At 42.3% G+C, this 18,591-nt stretch overlaps 2 protein-coding genes across 9 annotated transcripts in view; one reads left to right on the plus strand and one right to left on the minus strand.

Annotated features, from left to right (window-relative positions):
- LOC118287012 (protein phosphatase 1 regulatory subunit 1B) overlaps window positions 1–18,417 on the plus strand; it is a 37,401-nt gene extending 18,984 nt beyond the window's left edge. The window contains exons 2-7 of one of the 4 annotated variants that reach the window (XM_035611706.2): window positions 4,184–4,230; window positions 8,161–8,376; window positions 13,811–13,894; window positions 14,531–14,606; window positions 16,956–17,087; window positions 17,180–18,417. In XM_035611706.2, the coding sequence (XP_035467599.1) occupies window positions 8,248–8,376; window positions 13,811–13,894; window positions 14,531–14,606; window positions 16,956–17,087; window positions 17,180–17,301 (543 nt within the window). In that variant the 5' untranslated portion in view covers window positions 4,184–4,230; window positions 8,161–8,247 and the 3' untranslated portion in view covers window positions 17,302–18,417. Of the gene's footprint in view, window positions 1–4,183; window positions 4,231–7,998; window positions 8,377–13,810; window positions 13,895–14,530; window positions 14,607–16,955; window positions 17,088–17,179 lie in introns of those variants that run through there. The other 3 variants (XM_035611707.2, XM_035611709.2, XM_035611705.2) reach the window with 3 other exon arrangements.
- On the minus strand, window positions 637–16,452 carry LOC118287009 (neurogenic differentiation factor 2-like). Of its 5 annotated transcripts, none has more exons than XM_035611702.2 (5): window positions 15,966–16,407; window positions 15,327–15,388; window positions 13,193–13,271; window positions 3,946–4,380; window positions 637–2,045 (listed from the first exon to the last, which is right to left on the minus strand). In XM_035611702.2, exon 5 carries the CDS (start codon window positions 2,030–2,032, stop codon window positions 944–946), a length of 1,089 nt encoding a protein of 362 aa, XP_035467595.2. In that variant the 5' UTR covers window positions 2,033–2,045; window positions 3,946–4,380; window positions 13,193–13,271; window positions 15,327–15,388; window positions 15,966–16,407; the 3' UTR covers window positions 637–943. The 5 variants fall into 5 exon arrangements, 3 of the variants coding, with proteins under 3 accessions (XP_035467595.2, XP_035467596.2, XP_047183405.1); XR_007029812.1 differs by lacking the exons at window positions 637–2,045; window positions 3,946–4,380 and adding exons at window positions 6,795–6,999; window positions 7,103–7,154 and having other exon boundaries at window positions 15,966–16,452; XM_035611703.2 differs by lacking the exon at window positions 13,193–13,271.
- Window positions 18,418–18,591: the final 174 nt, after the last annotated feature.

Raw genomic sequence — 18,591 nt, forward strand, 5'->3', positions numbered from 1 at the left:
AATCCAAACTGTAGACCTACAGCATCTAAGATTATTATTATTTTGGCTATCAGTCTTTTATCTGGCGTATTCTTCAGCCATTTTAGATGAAACAGGCCAATGTATATATATTGCCAAAAGAAAATGTCTGTGTGCCTGTTGTCATCCATAATTGTAATTTGATAAAATGAGGCGTTTCACATTCAAGCATATTAGACATGGTGATTTTTTTCCTGATAGAGCTAAAAAAAAGAGGCTCTACCAGGAAACCGAGCAAAATTACCTGAATCAAATGTCTCCACAGACATTTCTAATTTGAGTAGACAAATAATAATAATAATAATAATAATAAATTACACAAATAAACTATATTTGGCTTGCTTGTTTAAACCTCTATTTGATTTCAGTTTAACTCCAAGAAAATCACAAGCTGTCAAGTATTTCTGATATTATTATTTTTATTGTTTTAGCGTGTGTGTGTTAGTTTGTGTGTGCAGGATCTATTCTTTATATTTAAATTCATATATTTATATTTATGTTTATTTTATATATTTGTAATCTAAGATTATTTCATGGGAACGATAGAGCCTAGTTTTTAGGCCTCTACAGAGCCACAATAACCGCTTAACGTTCACAAGAAGATGCGTTCATGACGTCAGACAGTTATAAAACTTTTTTTTTTATTTCTGTTGTTTGTGTCATCACAACATTATTTTTTTCTTTTTCTCTTGGGCCTATACATCGTTTTTTTTATGTCAGTTGCACTCGTTCTGCATACATGATAATACTGGACACACTTATAGGGATGACATCAGTAGAACACAGAAGGTAATCACAGGAATCTCTCTGCCTCTTCCACCCCCCCCCCCCCCCCATCCTCTCAGACGCTCCTCTGGTTTTTCCAAACATCAGTACACGTAATGGGATTGTCAATGTAAGGTCAGACTGGCCCGGCACGAGGGGCTCAGTTGTGGAAAAAAGCATTGAGGTCCTCGTATGGAGGAGCCCTGTCGTGGTGCAAGTGCGCATCTTGGAAAGGGGGAATGTTCTCCGAGTGCGCACCACCACTGCGCGCTCCAGAGGGCCCGAACGGCAAGCTGTGGCCGGGTCGGGACGTGGACAGTCCGGAGTAATGCATAGAGTAGTGATAGTTCCTGTCCGTCTCGGAGGACTCCTGCTGTCTCCCTGCGGACAGTCCGCCGTTCAGGCACACGGGCGGGCTGTGCTGGCCCTCATAGTCCGGGCTGCTGTAGTCAGGAGACGTCCCCCCCGGCGGGTACACGCCCTCGTATCCAGCACCGTAGGAGTGGCCGCGCATGTTGAGCGCACCGCTCCCGGGCTGGTAGTGCGGACTGGAGAGGCGGGAGCAGCGGTAGGAGTAGGGATGAACGGAGAAAGGAGAGCTGGGCATGTGGAAGCGGGCACCGTCCGAGCACGGTTCAGTCAGGAAGTTCCTGGTGTTGAGCTGCAGGCAGCCCGCCACCAGGTTGGTGGTGGGCTGTGACAGGCCTTTGCACAACATCTGCACGTAGGCCACCACATCTGGACGCTTCCCGTTGCGTAAAATCTCCCCCAGAGCCAGTATGTAATTCTTGGCCAGCCTCAGAGTCTCGATCTTGGACAGTTTCTGGGTTTTGGAGTAGCACGGCACCACTTTGCGCAGATTGTCCAGGGCGGAATTCAAGTCGTGCATACGCGTGCGCTCCCGCGCGTTCGCCTTCATCCGGCGCACCTTGGAGCGCTGCACGCGCGCCGGCGTCATCTTGCGCTTCTTGGGGCCGCGCTTCTTGGGCTTGTCCCCGCCGTTCTCGTCTCCGCACTCCTCCTCGGCCTCGTCGTCCTCGTCGTCGTCGTCGTCGCCCGCCATCTCGGACTCGGTTCGGCTGCTGCCTTCCAGCGGCCCGTCGAGCTCGTCGTCCTCGAGGTGACAGCCGGCCTCGTGCTCGTGCTCGTCGTCCTTGACCTTACCGTCCTCGCTCTCGTCGTCCTCCGCCCAGTCGGCCGCGAGCCTCTGGACGTCCGGCAGCACCTCGCTGAACAGACGACTCAACATGGTGGCGAGCAACCTGCAAGAGACAAGCAACACTTTTAGCCCGGACTGCTCTGCGTCCTGCTGCAGGGTGCGCACCCACGGCTGATCCAGCCTCCGGGCGGTGCACAAGGCCGTAGGCTGTGTGTCCTTTACCCAAGAGGAAAAATGTATTATAAATTAAACGTTTCATTCGCCACTGAATGTGCATGTGGTATTTAGCAGTTTATATTGAAGAGGCCAGAAATCAGATCTCTATTATCACATTTCGATCACAAGCTCGTTTAATATCTCTTGACCATTTGCATGAGACAGTTTCAGTCAATCTCTCCGTCGTCTTTGAGTGAGAAAAGCTGGAGGGCCGAGAGAACCCCGAGGAACAAGAGCCCAGTATGACAACCCTGTCCTGATATAGGAAATATTGATTGAGCTAATAACTTTACGTGGAAAAATTGAAACAAGTGTATGTGTAAGGTGGATCTTTTTTTTTTCTTTCTTTTTTTTTTGCCCAAAGACTGGACATCCTCTAAAACATGTATTATAATTAAATTAAATTATTTTTCTAATGGCATGCGGCAACAGTCTGGGCCACTCCACGGCCTCCGCGCGTGCCTCGGCCTGTCCCCTCCAGCAGTCCGGCACGGGGAGCGCGGGGCTGGCCCGCTTCAGAAAGGTCCCCAGGGGCGCATTAAGGGTGCGGTCCCTCCTCCGTCCGATAAATTACCAACCTGGAGGAATTCCAGTACAGCATGCAGGCTGCCCGCTGGACCACCGGATCCCGAACATTTCTTCTTTGTGTTTTTATGTCTCAATTAACAGGTTTTGTTCAAAATCAAGACTTTATCCCGAAGACATCCACTACCCTGTTTGGGAAGAACCTAATTAAAACATGTGTGACTCGTCTGATAAGATGATAAGATGTGGTGATGATCTTAAAATGGTGCCTTTACAATTTTGGATTCCACGTATATAGGCCACATACGTTTCCTGACACTTGTCTTTCCTGAAGTTCAGTCTGTCTGTTGTTGAAGCGAAGACGTGTTTGTTTGAGATCTTCTTTTTTTTTCATTGACATCCTTGATTGCTGAGTTTCGGTTAATCAAAGTTCCAGTTTTGACATATAATATTTTAATACTATTGCCATCCAGGTTCGTGGCATCCCACTGACCAATAATTCAGGCTAATAGTTATTTATTCAAGTGGATCATTTTAAAACCAGTATAAAAGCCCCAATTCCATAAAAGATCTCTGCACATTTTCCAGTATTCTGAGCTCAGCTGCGCGTGTGGAGCATCTTTTTTTTCTAATCTTGTAACCACAATGTAATTAATGCCAACCAATACCTTGTCAATTACCCCGTGTGTGTCTCTACGGAGAATCATACCCCCACGGTGCTCTGAAGCACGTCGTGCGCGCGCGCACGCTCACACACACGCTCACACACACACACACACACACGCGGTAAGATAAATTATTATAATAAAATATATTCTCGAGTTCTCGTTTTTAAGATATGTGTAATCGTGCAAATGACAAATATCAAAAAGTACCAGAGAAGGTAGAATTCCTCTTGGTGATTAAAGTGATTTGGATTATTAACGTGAAATGTATGGATTCATAGAAACGAAATCTATGCCATTGGGGTGGATCGATATCGTTCTACAGGACCTGCGATACAGAATCCTGAAGAGGGGATTTAAAGAGCTGATCTGATTCACGTCGCATGCGAGAACGACTGATTGAGGAGATCGACGATGAACAGACGTTGAGTCCTCAGACGTGTTCGATTATCTCTGGCTGTTACTGAAACACCATCTTCACCGTAACGACAGGAATCAACACAGAGACGAAGAAAAAACAAAAAAACAAAAAAAAAACCCTTCAGGGTCGAAAAGCTGAGGGTTCTACGTCTGATCGGAATTGCGCGTGTATCTTACCTCCGTCGTGGGGCTCAGTGATGGGGCGAAGCGGGTTTGTTTACACCATCTCTCTCCGGGTGGGCATCCCATCCACACGCCCTGCACGGATGCTTGTGCAGGCGAGACGCTGGTGCTCTGCTCTCACACCTCTCTCTCTCTCTCTCTCTCTCTCTCTCCTCTCCTGCCACCCGGCTCTGTCTGATGCTGATGCTGATGCTGCTGATGATGCTGATGCTGCTGCTGCTGTTATCCCCAGCCCCGACGCGTGGAAGGAGCCGTGTGGCACCTCGGAGGCAGGACTGGGTGGGTTACATACCAGCTCTGATGCCAGGCCCATATGGCTGGCACGTCATTGGCAAGAGCCATCACATGAGAGCCGGTGATTGACATGCGGCCGCATTCACAGAGACTGGCTTCCCCCTGGGGGAGAGGGACTCGCCATCTGTCACCGAGCTGAAAGAGAAAATGGAATAAGGAGTGAATGGCACAAAAAAAAAAAAAAAAAAAATCCAAACCGCTTCTTCATAGCCTCCATCTTTGTAAAACAAAAACGACTTTAATATCACGTAGAAGGTTCTGGAAAACAATAAAACCTTACAAGAGAAATACTTAGTGGTAATCCTATAATAATGTATTTTACAATGATATCATTCAAAATTTAGGCTGCACAAAACGAGAATCCTCCAATTGGATTGTTAAAGGATTACTTTCAGCTTAGTGATTTTAATAGATAAGGGGGGGGGGGGGGGGCAGATTTATGAACCCACTAATATCCCCTGTGGGAAAACCAATGAAATGTTCTCGTGATAAAAGACTAAAGGGAACAACTAAACACCATATGAATCCCCACAGAAGTATCATAAGGTAATATCAAGTTACCAATAACAAGGAAATTTACAGTTAACGCCACTGGGTCCACACAAAAGGCCTGGGACGAATAAGGGCCCCGCCGTAAAGATCAGAGTCAGGGTGCAATTGCCTAAACGAGTCATTTGAACTGAGCTAAGCAGAGCGTCTTGGTTTGGGTTGCCAGGCTTGGCACAGGTGCCTGTGGGCGGGCCGGTGCCAAAGGTGGCAGAGGCACAGATTGCAGAGAGGGGCCAGAAGATGGGGCAAGAACAAGAGAGAGAGAGAGAGAGAGAGAGAGAAAGGGAATGAGAAACAAGAGTTAAGGTGTCAGAGGAAAAGAGGGAGAAGGCTTATCATTACCACTGTCCCCTGCACATTCATTTTTTCCAGCTAAACAATCAAAAAGGCTCAAATGACAAGCGAATGACAGTATTTCATGGTCATTGCTGCTTCCTCCCATCCTCCGATGAAGACCTGAAGCCAAGGTCACACCCTGACTTGGTGCCCTGTGTTATTACCCCGAGGGGAAATGGTCAGAAGTAGTTGATAACGTATTCGTTCTGACCCCCGTAATTAAACCTTTGAGTTTAAAAATACTGCAAATAACATACATTTCACATTGAGTTTAGGTCCTGATGCCAACACAGTATAAATAATAACCTTTGTTTCCAAGGGTCACATTTTTCATGTAACAGTGTGATGACAATGACGACACAAAATTGATCATTTCCCATTTCATACATTCAATGTCTTTCAATTCCTCATTATTACAATATGTACACATCACATTGACATGAGACAAATATGGAAGTGAAGCTCTGTTTCCTTATAAAAACCATTCTTCTTTTGACATTTTCTTAATCATAATGTTTCAGCTCAGTGTAAATCTATTTTCGTGGTCAAATACGTGCCTTTTTTTCATTTACAATTAATTAAGGGGGGAAATTATATCATATCATCCTAGAGAAATCTGGTTTACTGTATTGTTTTATGCATGTTGGCTTTAACTGATTTGGTTTTAAGTGGAAAAGGTCAAGAGGAGATTTGAGGTTGAGAATAAAGGGGAAAACGTAAACATTATCTCATAACTGTTATCATCAATAATAATCAGTCGGTCGTACGGTTGAGTTCACACAGGAGCAGCTGGTCTCCATGTAATATCTCAAACGACATGTGAGTGACATCTACTGGTTAACAGAGGTAGGTGCATGGCTGAGAAAAGAAAATAGAAGTTGGGTGTCATTTCTTTTACTCATAATTTTATTTCATACATTCTGACTTTCTAGTAACAAGAGTATAACAATGTGTAAATGTGTCCATCTCCCAAACATGGACACATTGGCGCCTTGTAAGAATAGTATGATATTGTTATTTGAATATAGTTAAGCCTATATAATTATCTAATCCAAATGCTCATTCCAGCATGTTTAACTATGTACTGCATGTCACTTATTTTTCTGATTGGCTTAAATTACTTTTAAGGGTTTTTATTTCCCTCAGGCTAACGTGTATTATTTAAAAAGTAGATTTAAAACAACACATAATAAATAAACCTGTGTTTGTGACACAGAACATTTAGATTTGATCAATTTCTGTATATTTAGGGTATATTTTAGTGATGAGCTTTGGCGAAATGTATTCAGGTGCCAGATACATTTTTTTTTAAAGTACTGTTTAATACAGTAGTTGATCATTAATGACATGTTGCAAGTGAGTTTGGCGCCTCCCTGTGGTACAGTATGGACAGTGACACTGTGGCCGACAGCAGCACTCGACCCATTATTGATTGGACCACTAATGGGTTCGCCATATTTATCTTTTGTGGTCATAATGCTATAATCCTAAAGATTATTTCTCTGCAGCTCAGTGCATTCGACAGTTTCTGAGTGATTGATTGTAGCAGAGGATGTCGTGTATTTATGGTCTCACTTGATCACCTTGACGCACAGCGATACATATGCTCACAAACATTTGTCGAGGTGAACAGTTGAGAGTGAACTGAGCCACAGATGGTGCAAGGTTTAACTTTTCATCAGAGACCTTCTCCCAGCAGGTCTTAGTTTGCCATCAGCAGCAAAGTCTCTCTGGAGGTGGCAGAGATTCAGAGGCAAGTTTGCTTATAGGGTGAAGCAGTGGGCTTGCAGGAACATGGGGTTCAAAACCCCGGGAGCCCCCTGGCCACATGACAGTCTGTTTCCTTGTCCCAGTCCAACTGAATGGGAGCTGAGAGGAAGCATTTACAGAGCCACGAGGAAAACAAACAGTTTGTCTGATACAAATGTGTTAAGAAATGTCCCAGTGAGCAAAAATATAAGGCAGTTCTTACCTTGAAGCAGTTGGTCATTGTGCACATATAGTCAGGGTTGTCTGCTGAAAGACTTCAGATTAAAATAAAATAAATTACTTTTCAAAACATGACATGTGCCAGGAGGTGGGTGAGCATATAGAAGAACTTAATCTTGCCCAACAGTCTCACCTCTCTCCTCCAAATTACTCTTACGACACACACACACACACACACACACACACACACACACACGAGCTTTGCACATTTGCACACATTACCGCACTGCCAACACTCAACTCTGTGAAGAGAAACTGTTTCCATGGCAATGCAATTTCCAACTGACTATATCTCTCTTATAGATCAACAGCATACACCGTATATCAAATAGCCTGGGTGGCAACTGGAGACATAACAATAAAACGTTTGACTCTACCATCAGAAACATTATTATTTGAAAACCAAAGCAAGACCATTGAAAGAATAATTGGGATTTAAATAGGATTTGTTGATGAATGTGGATCCAGATGTTTATTCATGCCCATTTAAAACTCAACCAAAGGAAGTGAACTGATGACACATGACAAAAGCATAAATGGATTTCTCAACTCTCGTAGATGCTGAAATACAATCTCCAAAAAGTTGTGTTGTTATCAATGTATTATTTATTTATCCTATTTTAGGGTATCTACTGATATCATTTATATAATTAATTGTCATCGTGAATTGTCTTCAGAATTCAAAGATTAGGTTTTGAACCAGTGTGTCGGCATTAAAAAAAAACGTCTCACTCTTTAATCCCATGTCAAGGGAAATTGATTTCTGGGGCACTTTTGAATTGCAGTTGAAACAAGACATACACCACGTAGAGAGAGAGAGAGAGAGAGAGAGAGAGAGAGAGAGCGAGAGAGAGAGAGAGAGAGAGAGAGAGAGCGAGAGAGAGAGAGAGAGAGAGAGAGAGCGCGCGCAAGCAAAGCTGACAAACGCAACTCAGGAGTGGAAAGAGACCTGCCGGGGCAGAATGATGACTTATTTAAAGCTAAATTATTAAAATATTATCAATAATTCTATCAAGTTATTGCGTTGTTTTGTGGCATCAGCGGAGCCGTAGCAGTTAAATCGGACCCGGCCGCGCTCGGACCTCGGACATCTGCGCGCCCGGCTGCGGAGGGGACAGGCTGGATGCCATGGACCCGCTGCTGCCCGCAGAGACGGAGGCGATGGAGCGAGAGGCGGACAAGGACGAGAGGAGGAAGATCCAGTTCTCCGTGCCTTCCTCCGTGCCCACCCAGCTGGACCCGCGACAGGTGGAGATGGTGAGAGTGTGTGTGAGTGTGTGTGTGTGTGTGCACGAGGACAGTGGCTGTGGTGGAGGCGCGTGTGAGGTCAAACCATGGGTCACGCTCCAAGCCTGTTTGAGGATGGATGTATGTGTGTGTGTGTGTGTGTGTGTGTGTGCGTGTGCGTGTGTGCATCCTAAAAATGTATAGTTAAACTTTTATATGAGACACATTCAAAAGCAATGAGTGAATTATTGAACTGCTGGTATGAAAGTATATTGAAATATGAAACGTGCTTGCCTCCATGCACGTTCAGTCATGTCCTCTCCGTCAGTAAACGGATGTGAGTGTTGCCCTCCTGCCACTGAAGTTGACAGACGTGTTACGTAAGCAGTCTAGCACGACTTTTGCAGGACTGTGTATTTTGATGTGGGCAGCACACTGGGATTAAGCTGAGCTGCACAGCCTCAATCTATTTTTTTTGTTTTTTTTGGGAGCTCGCAAAAGTGATGAGGCATCTCTGTCCTTCAGAAGTGGAGTGGAGTAGGAGGAGGAAGTGAGGGATAAAGGTCTGTTAGTAATATTAAAAATGAGATTGTGTCAGCGAGAAATAATGTCCCACCCATGAAACAAAAACGTTTGTCATATTATTAGAAAGAGGTGGTGAGTGCATTATGTAAAAATAGATAAGTGGGTTTTCTGGAGCTTATGCTGAATCACCCTGTAGCGAAAGCAGGTAAACCCGCTGACACGGACAACACAGAAACCATATTGGTGAGATATTGCAGTGTGAACGGGAATGATATTGGCCTGTGCAGCATATGGAGGCAGAGCAGCGATTAAAGTCTGGCAGTCCATAAAGGTCGTCAAGGTAACATGGAGATAACTTTTGGATACAGTCACACCCTGGCATATGACAGCCAAGAGATCCTGTAAATTATGATTTCTTCGGCTAATGTCCCTGATGGGGATCAATAAAGGATTATGTTATCTGTTCTTTTCAGACAAAAGACTTTCATATCTCAGTGGCAGGATGCCCCCGAGGGAGAAATTTCATCCCCGACCAGGTGCAATTTCAGAAATCTTTATTTCTCCCGAGTAGAGGATTTGGAAGATTCAGGGCATCAGTTTGTTTCAGGCTGAAAAGTACAAAAAATTATCATTAAGAAATCAATAATATAGGCCTCATATTTCTCACACATCTGTTGTTTACGCCCAAACTTGGAGTCTCTAGGCCTTTGAACTAGTTCCTTTACTTTCTTCTGGTGCGGACCCATTCCTTTGTTTGCTTTTCTCAGCAGCCCCACAGGTCTGATTTCATGAAAATGTGAACATATTCATTCAGAAAACACCGTTTGGGGTTAAAACAACACTGATTCTTATGGTAATTAGTTACCATACTTCAATAAATTAAACTAGCATTGCACATTGTTTCCATATTCTTCTCATGTTAAGACCCTTTCCGACTTGAATCTCAGTTCCTTAAAAGCTCATTGGCATCTTCGCGTGGGAACACGAGCTGAGTCAGTTTTCTCAATAAGATGCTCTGGCTCGGGCTCAGGACCTGAGATTAATTCAAATCTTCCACCATGGATCTAATGAGAACAAACAGCATTCCCTGGCAGGGCACGCAAAAGGTGACAAGGTTCATACGTCATAAAGCGACTAGGGATACGTCTTCTTATATCTTCCAAAGCGACCCCTAGATCTGGAGTTGCAACGTACAGGGCATCAGCACAATTGTGCAACGTTTAAGATGCTGAAGGGGATAAACAGTCATTCAGCTGCAAAATTGCTTTTATAATCCATATTGTCGGCTGCCTGCATGAGAATCCCTCTTCTTTCTTATTTTCCAGCTTACAACTTGTTTCCTGGGCGTGGGGGGTGCCTACATGGTGATTATTAAAATCGCCTAATGGGCATGTCAAGTGGGATGAGATCCAACTGTACTTGACATATTTTTGAAGGCTGCAAACCAGCGAACCCTCCTGGATAATTGAACTCAGCATGTCGCAGTTGCCTCTGGCGGTATTGCTGATCAGGGGCACTTCTTGTTCACTTTTATCCAAACCATGCCGAGGATTTAATTTTCACAAATGCACCCTCTTGTAATCCACGACCACCCAGTTCAGATGTGGTTCATTAATTATTTACTCGAGCATGACGGCTCAAGAGTCTGACAAAAAAAGTTGCTGTTCACAATTAACATCAAAAGCCTTCTAATACAGTCACCGAGAGATTTGGACACAAGAAGCTCGTCCCTTTGTCGACCCTGTGAAAGGCCGAACATGTTGTCCATTCAGACCGATGGTAACTGGGAACCCTATGTGTGAGTTGGGACAAGGCAAGCCAAGTGCCTGTGCACGACATTTCCAAAACACAACCATAATATTAGCATTGAAATGGCGAAGCAGTGACACGGAAAAAGAGATAAGTAGAAAGGGGGGGGGGGGGGGGGGGGGGGGAGTGGAAGAGTGTTGAGGCGGACAACAGGGAGGTGGGGGGGATGATAACTGACAGAAGGCGAGTAAGAAAAAGGAAAGGGAGACAAATCACCAGCCAAGGAGATGACCGATTAAAACCAAAGAGATTAGCCGTGGACGACTGAGGCCCAAATCAAGGGCGAAGGCAGTAAATGTCTGTATGACCCGTCCTCTCTGTGGCCTAGGTCACTTGTTCACTGCAACAACACTGTGTTTCCAGTCAAGTCGTCTGGTTGAGTAGAGGCTAAGCGTTTTTTAGATAAACAATGTTTTATTGAAAAACAAAGGGGCAAATGGCAGCAATGGGTTTGTGTTATCATTTCTTGAATATGCTGCAGTCCAATCAAGCTTTGCACAGGACTATTCTCAGAATAAATTTAAAGCGACGTACGAACAATGGACTTTTCACGGTGTGGTCGTGATTATTAAGTGGACAGGTTATTTCTGTATAGAGGACTATGTACCAAACCAGCGATGTAATTTTGCATTATAAACATCCCGATTAATGCACTGAAGTTGAATGTCAGGTGAGCATGAAGGTCATCCTATATACCAAAAATGAGTCGGGGGATTAATGATGTACTGTGTGAGCATTATACTGAGGTCCTGTGGCAGTTTCTGCAGCAGTGCTACTGCAACATGGTTAGATTTGCTATGGATAGTTCTCAAACAGGAAAATTAAAAAAAAGAAAAAAAGTGTAAACACATCAAACATGCACAGTTGGCGTGGAGAGTTTGGTCCAGCTGTCCTCACTCTCACTGGCATGTTTTTCTGTGACTTGTTGCACCAAATATGATTTGACCTCTCTGGAGGTGTTAACATGCTTTTGTAGTTAGCAGTTATTTAGCAGTTGTTAATTTAGAGAATCAAACCTAAAAAATCTTACGGTGTAAAAATACTGTAAGTCTCCATCATATTTTTTTCTCCAAACGGTATTGTTCAAGTCTCAGTCAATTTTTGAGTGCTGTTTTTCCAATGCAAAACTGGATTATTAAATCATTATTAGAGGATTTATCTGACAGACTCCTCTGCAGAACCACCGGCAGCATTGATCAATGAAAATTAAAGACAATTCCCCAATAATAGAAGCTAATATCTGCAACCTATAGGTTACATATACTGTTCACATACACTTTGTTATATTCCTGTGATACTATTACATTGAACCTCCCATTGAGGTCAAAAGAGGTCATAAAGTAATAAATCTAAACAGGTTTTTTTTCATAACAAATCCACATCAGACCGACATGAACTCGGTCCTTCAATGCAGCGACACTGAGTTACCACTGATATTTAACAGGCATTTCAGAGAATGCAAAACAAGGCCCTGATGAGAATACTATGTTCCCTGCAGGTGCTTAACCTTCTGGCTACAGAGTTAACAAAACACTCAGAAAAGGTCACCGTGTCTGGAAAGTCTTTCACACAGGTGCTCGCACGCACGCACGCACACAATAACATACAATGGCAGCAGCATATGTAATGTGGTTGAGTGAATGATGAATATGGATGAATCCAGCACGTAGAGGGAGGAAAAAAGTGCTAAGAGTTACTCCAAAGTGAAAGCCACCCACACGTTTCATGCCTACACTCTCGGCTGTGATTGGCTCGGCAGTCACTCGCATCTCACAACAGTCTTATAAACACATCACGTTATAAAAATAGACAGAAGGGTGAAATATATTATACGTGTCAGACCACGTTTAATCATTTTTAGTCTGAATAATGTGTTCTATGGTCATCTTCATTTTAAAATAAATAAAAGTAGTGGGTTACTACATTTCTTACGTAACTACAATATGTTACTGAGTAATAGTACAGAGGGGATAAGAAAATCTAGTTAGTATTAACAGTAAAAGTGCTCAGATACATGCAGAGTGGCCCCTGCCATTGTTGTGATATTACTGATGCCCAATAAGAAGGGGCCTACTTGAATGAAAATGCAATTAATCAATTTAACAGTTTAACTACCAACAGTGTATTAGACTCAATTCAGATTTAAAACTTAACTACAAACTATAGTAGTGCAGTGAAATCTACAATATTCCGATCTGAAAATTGAAGGACGTGTACCTAAACATTGTACCAAGTACAATACTTGAATAAATGTATGAATTTATTTCCAACAAAGCAAATCATTTCACTAAAACCAAAATGCTGCAAAGTGGCCTCAAAGTCATCAGAGGAGGAATTGTTTAAAATGTATTCAGGATGACTTTCTACATACATTTAAATGCTCTCTTTTAATATTCTATATTATTGTCAAGCTGTTCTCTTTAACAGTTTCACTACAGCAGAACCAAGCTGATTTTGAGATATTGAAGTCACGCTTCGTCAGTTGCATAACCCTTGGTTTTCTATGACTCACTCTGAGAATGATGAATCTGCTGGATTTCAGATGTTGTTTTGGAGCCCACAGTCTGTGACCCGAGTGGAGACCTCAAGTTCTGTTCAACAGAAACGCACAACACCAGTAGTATTTGATAGCTGCAATAAAAAACTGAGATGATTTCACAGTTTATATAAACCCTGCTTTATATTTGTTTTACTGCAGCAATAACACAAAGGTTGAAAGCCAGGAACGATGTCTTCTATTATAGCGTGTTTTTTCGAAGATCATAAGACCTAAACATCCGAATTCCAATATTCAAATTTGGAAACAGCCACCACCCAAACACTGAAGGCAAGAGAGCAGTTATTCCGCTGTATGATGTTAGATTGTTTTAAGCAGCAGCAGAGTCTTAACTTGTGGTAAAACAACACGCCGGACAGCAGAACTGAAAAAAAATGAATGATTACAGCCAAGTGATGGAAACATCTATGACAATACGTTATCTTCATTCAGGTACAATCTGGACAACAATCTTGTGAACGAATATAATTTAATGCGTTGTTATCCCAGAGAGAAATTTTCTGTAAACACAACGTGAAGAATGACTCGATTGTTAGTGGCTGAGTCTCTCATTCTCTCTCTGTCTTTGCTAAGATTCGAAGGCGGAGGCCGACACCAGCCACACTCTTCAGATTGACAGATCCACCTTCACCAGAGGAAGACTGCAGCCCACACCAGGTAGACCAGGCAGTCGGTGTGCACCGTTTGGGAATTAAAACTCCACCAAAAGATTTCCAGGAAGAGAGCCCACTTCTTTAACTGTCAGTTTGTCCCAATACACCAGAGCATAATACATTTTGATTTTGAGCTCTGTATGTACACAACGTGGTTGCACCGCTCTCAGGTTGGTTCTCTGGGGACTGCAGAAAAGTAAATCGTGGGAAATGGTGGAAGTTTACTTTGGAAGCAGTCGTTTATCAGGTGGGATGAGAGCGAGTGGGTGCACAGCAAAAGTAATTCCTCTTTGGAACTAATGCAGTAAGTTAGGATGTTGATGTTCACATATATATAGATATATGAAACAATAACGATGAAAAAAAACAAGTCTAATGGATGTTTTAAAAGGTTCTATATAAATCAAGTTAATATTTGTAGTAGTGTGTTTTGTGCAGTGGGTTGACAGTTGCATTAGACAGCTGCATTTCAATATGATGCCACCCAATTAAGAAATAATAATAGCTATTTATAATTCATCTGAGACTACAACATGAAGAGTTGTGTTTTGGGACAAACTCCATTGATATAACACCAAAACAAATACTGTACATGTATCCATCATTTTTGAACCATTACTTGGCTGTTTTACCTTGGCAGTGGGTTCTTGGGGAAAACGGAGCCTTGAGAGCCAAACTGGTCCACGCGTCGACCTACCAGCCGCCATCACTTAAAGGTAAACGCTTGTTTGTGTTTCTGTTTTACACTTTACGTAAACAAGTGAAACCAAATGAAAAATCTGTGAGGCTTAATTCATCAACAGCCATGTGGTCTGAATCTGTTTGGAATACCAGCGTGTCCAAAAAACACAGTGAGAGGTGTGTGTGTCTATGTGTGTGTCTGTGCGTGTGTCTCTGTCTCTCTATGTCTGTCGGTGTGTGTGAATGTGTGTGTCATGTGAGATTAGGAGCAGAGGCAGCTGTGAGTCTGCTCTGGATCATCCAGGATTATAGGATGGGCACACAGCTGCAACATGGTGTCTCAAACACACCCACACAAACAAACACTATCAAATAAACTCTAAAGTCACCCAAAAATATTACTAATTCATTATTTATAATATTATATTTGACTATATTGTATTTTGAGGGAAATTGTGTATTTCACCCTTACAATCCTAATTCCACATAATGTTCAAAGTATTGTACACATTGTGCATAACCTGTTCTTAATTGTTTGAACAAAAAAAATGCCTTTTCCTTATACTCACAGCATAAACGATCAAACCATTAAAGGTATCTCTTTACAAGCTGCACAAATAATGAGAACCAAATGTGTCATGACAGCCGCTTATTTTATTTTTGGGACACCATCAAATATAACAAATATAAATTATAATTTTATTAGCATAAACGACATGTACAAAGAGGAAGAAGCAGTGTCTGCACAGAGTTACCTCGCTCTTTGGTATCAAAACAGGTCTGTAGGCTGACGGATCAGGCTGTGCATATGGAAGTCCTGTAGAAAGAATATTTACAATAAATCATTACACATCAACAATAATGTCAAAGACTGACAACACTACTACTTTGGCAGCATTTTTACGCAAGGGCAAACATTTACAACAGCCATGTATAATTGTTTTAGTGATTTGTAAGTGCATTTGTGTCGGTGGACCAGTCACCAGCCACACTTACATATCAGGGCCCCAGACTTTGGATATATTATATATATTATTAGCAGCGTTAAATTGTATCATCATTTCTGACTCCTTGCTGCTTCGGTTTGCCGTAGAACGGACAAACGATTTGTTTGTCGTACTGTACACAGAACATTGTCGAACACTGAACAGCACAATTTTGAACAAATAACTAAATGACATTTGCTCACAACTGCAATGAAGAAACCAGGCGAACACACAGGCAGTGTTAGCTTCAGATACACACAAGCTATCGTAGCGTTGGCTAACGCACCCAGTCTCCTACAGCTAAGCTAACTTAGCTAGCTAATACACACACACGCTTTCTAACAGTTACGTTGGCTCCACAGTTCAAGAAAAGTCACCTCGTTCATCCAAAACAAAGCAGAGAATTACCTTTCAACCCTCTTCTCCTCCCTGAGTTGACGCCAGCGTTGAAGAGCCACACCGGTGTTTACTCCTCCGTTTCCTTCTTGTTGTATCCAACCTCTTTATGTTCATAGCCGTCTCACATGCTGTCTTTCTCTTGCGACCGGAAGCTATTGTACGCACTTGCCCTTGCCATTCTGCAACAACTCTTCTTCTTCTTCTTTAGTTTTGTCTGTTGTCAACTCGTCTGTTGTCTGTTGTCTGTTAGTTTTAGCTGTTAGCTCGTAGCTCGTAGCTCGTAGCTGTTAGCTGTTAGCTGTGTCGCCTCTGCCTTGCTTGTTTGCGTAGTTTGAAGCCTGGTCAGTCACGCGCCCCAATGTGCGGTGCACGAGCACGAGTGCGCGCAGGCAGGAAGTAAGCAGGTTCATTCATCCAATCATTTTTCTTCAGCGCGAACATTCTGATTGGACAGGGTTTTACACTTCTGCCAAGGCCACAGATGAGGATTTTTTTTTCCCCGGTGTCAAAGCATTTGATTTATTCATTGCTATATCGGTATGTTTCAAGTAATATGACCCAAAGTGCTTCTGAAAACAACCTCTCCTACACTTCCTTTAATTTTGAAGACATAAACCTGGTTCTTACAAATTTGAAACAAAATTGGATTTATTGATTGTGAATATACGAATCTGGTTATTTTGTATTCAAAACACATTGCATGATTTTCAGTCTAACCTGTTCAATTTAGGGTTATCGCATTAAGTTTATTAGTATGTTTATGTTACATATGTGTAATACAAATGGATGGAAATGAGATAAAGATAAATACATCTAAAAGATGAGGCCCAAGTTTTTTTTGGGTTTATTAGAATTGCAGGTATAAATAGCAACAAAAAAATATACAAATCTTCTCATCTGTACACCTTTTTGTCCATTCATCCATCCAATATGTCCATCAAAGGGGTAACTAATCTTCATTTGTGAAGTCAATCCTTTGTTCTATATATTGATTTGTAGCTGTCCAGAGGATGGCCCAGGCCCACTTGGCCTCCTTGGACATGACCTCTGTGGACAAGGAGGACTCGTCCTCTGGGGAGGAAGAAGAGGAGGAGGGTGAGAAAAAGAGCCAGTCGACAGACTCAGCTACAGGTGGGTGGGACGGGATGGTCTTCTTCATCTTACAATGGCACTTGCACCACGTACAGAATCCAATAACACTTCTGAAATCTCTTTCTTGACAGATGTAAGTGAAGAAAGAAAACCACTCAGGGATCAATGTGCTCCGTCAGAGGGTTCTGATCTCAGCCCTCACCGCAGAGAGGAAGGGGAGGACAAAGAAAGAGAGGAAGGAAAGGCCGAATGACAAAAGAAGACCGCTCTGATGTAGATGGTAGTGTTAGTTAGGAGGAACCGACGCACATAATTGACTGTATTTACTGTATGAGTGTGCGTTATATGGGTCTGTGAGTGAGTGCATCATACATGTGAGAAAAAGATGAAGGTGAAGAAGAGAGAAAAGAGAGAGAGGTCAGAATGTTAATGAGTTGCTATGAAGAAAAGTTAAACACTAATCTTTATGAAATTACGTCTCGGTCAGGAAAGGTAGCCAGGACTAAATTCCAATCAGCCAAGGACACTGCAGAAGACGTACTGGTGAGAACAAGTAAATGTGTTTTTGTTTTTTGTCTTTTAGTTTTTTAAGTTGAATTGGATTCATCATGTGTTCTGACATTTGCTTCTTGGGCAAGTTTTCCACAGAACCATATGTGAATGTCAGATTTACATTTATGTGCCAACTGTACATATAGTACAGGTCATTTCACTTAATTAGTACTAAACACCTAAAACATAAAGGCAGGTGGATGGGACCTCCATTTGATGTAAGGAGACAATGAATAAACTTGATTCCATGTGTATACTGTAATCCTACAATACTGTATTTGTCCTGTTTTTGTTTCATGGTATTCAGAAATTGTGAATTACATCCTGGGTTTGCGTAGTAAATAGATACACTATATTAAATTATATACTACAACACGATACACAATATATTATAGCATATAAATTGATACAAAGCCGAACCCCAGCAAAACGTAACCAGAGCTGCTTCTAATGACAACTCTGTCAGTTTGATTTCCTCAAACTTGTCTACATTTAAAATGCTAGGCCAAGGAAATCAAAGGAGGGTGGATTACAGATGATTTTTAGTGCAGCCACAGCCACGGCAGACCAGATTAAATCAAATCAGCTTAATCCAGCTAATCGTGATAATGCAGCACAGTTATTCTGGTTTCACGTTCAGAATGGGCTTTTTGCAACATGGAGATTAGCAAGCATGATCTCTGTGAGGGATGGTCGGAGCAATGAGAAACCCTTTAGCATATTTTCAAAAACTATATTAGTGATGAGGATGAAGGTTCATTCACGACCCTGTATATAAAAGGTTTGGTGTTGGTTGCTAATAAAACAGTTTTCGGTGGGCTGCTGGTGTTTGTGTGATTATATGGCTGAAGAATTAAATGGAAAGTGATATTTAATTCACCACATGGAGAATAATTGGGGCATGTGGCAAACTGTGTGTTTGAATACAGCAAATGACAGCAGACAGAGAGTTTCATTACATTTTGATGATCTTGGTTCTTGTCTTGTCTTG

Source organism: Scophthalmus maximus, chromosome 16 (genome assembly GCF_022379125.1).
Source record: "Scophthalmus maximus strain ysfricsl-2021 chromosome 16, ASM2237912v1, whole genome shotgun sequence".
Lineage (NCBI taxonomy): Eukaryota > Metazoa > Chordata > Actinopteri > Pleuronectiformes > Scophthalmidae > Scophthalmus > Scophthalmus maximus.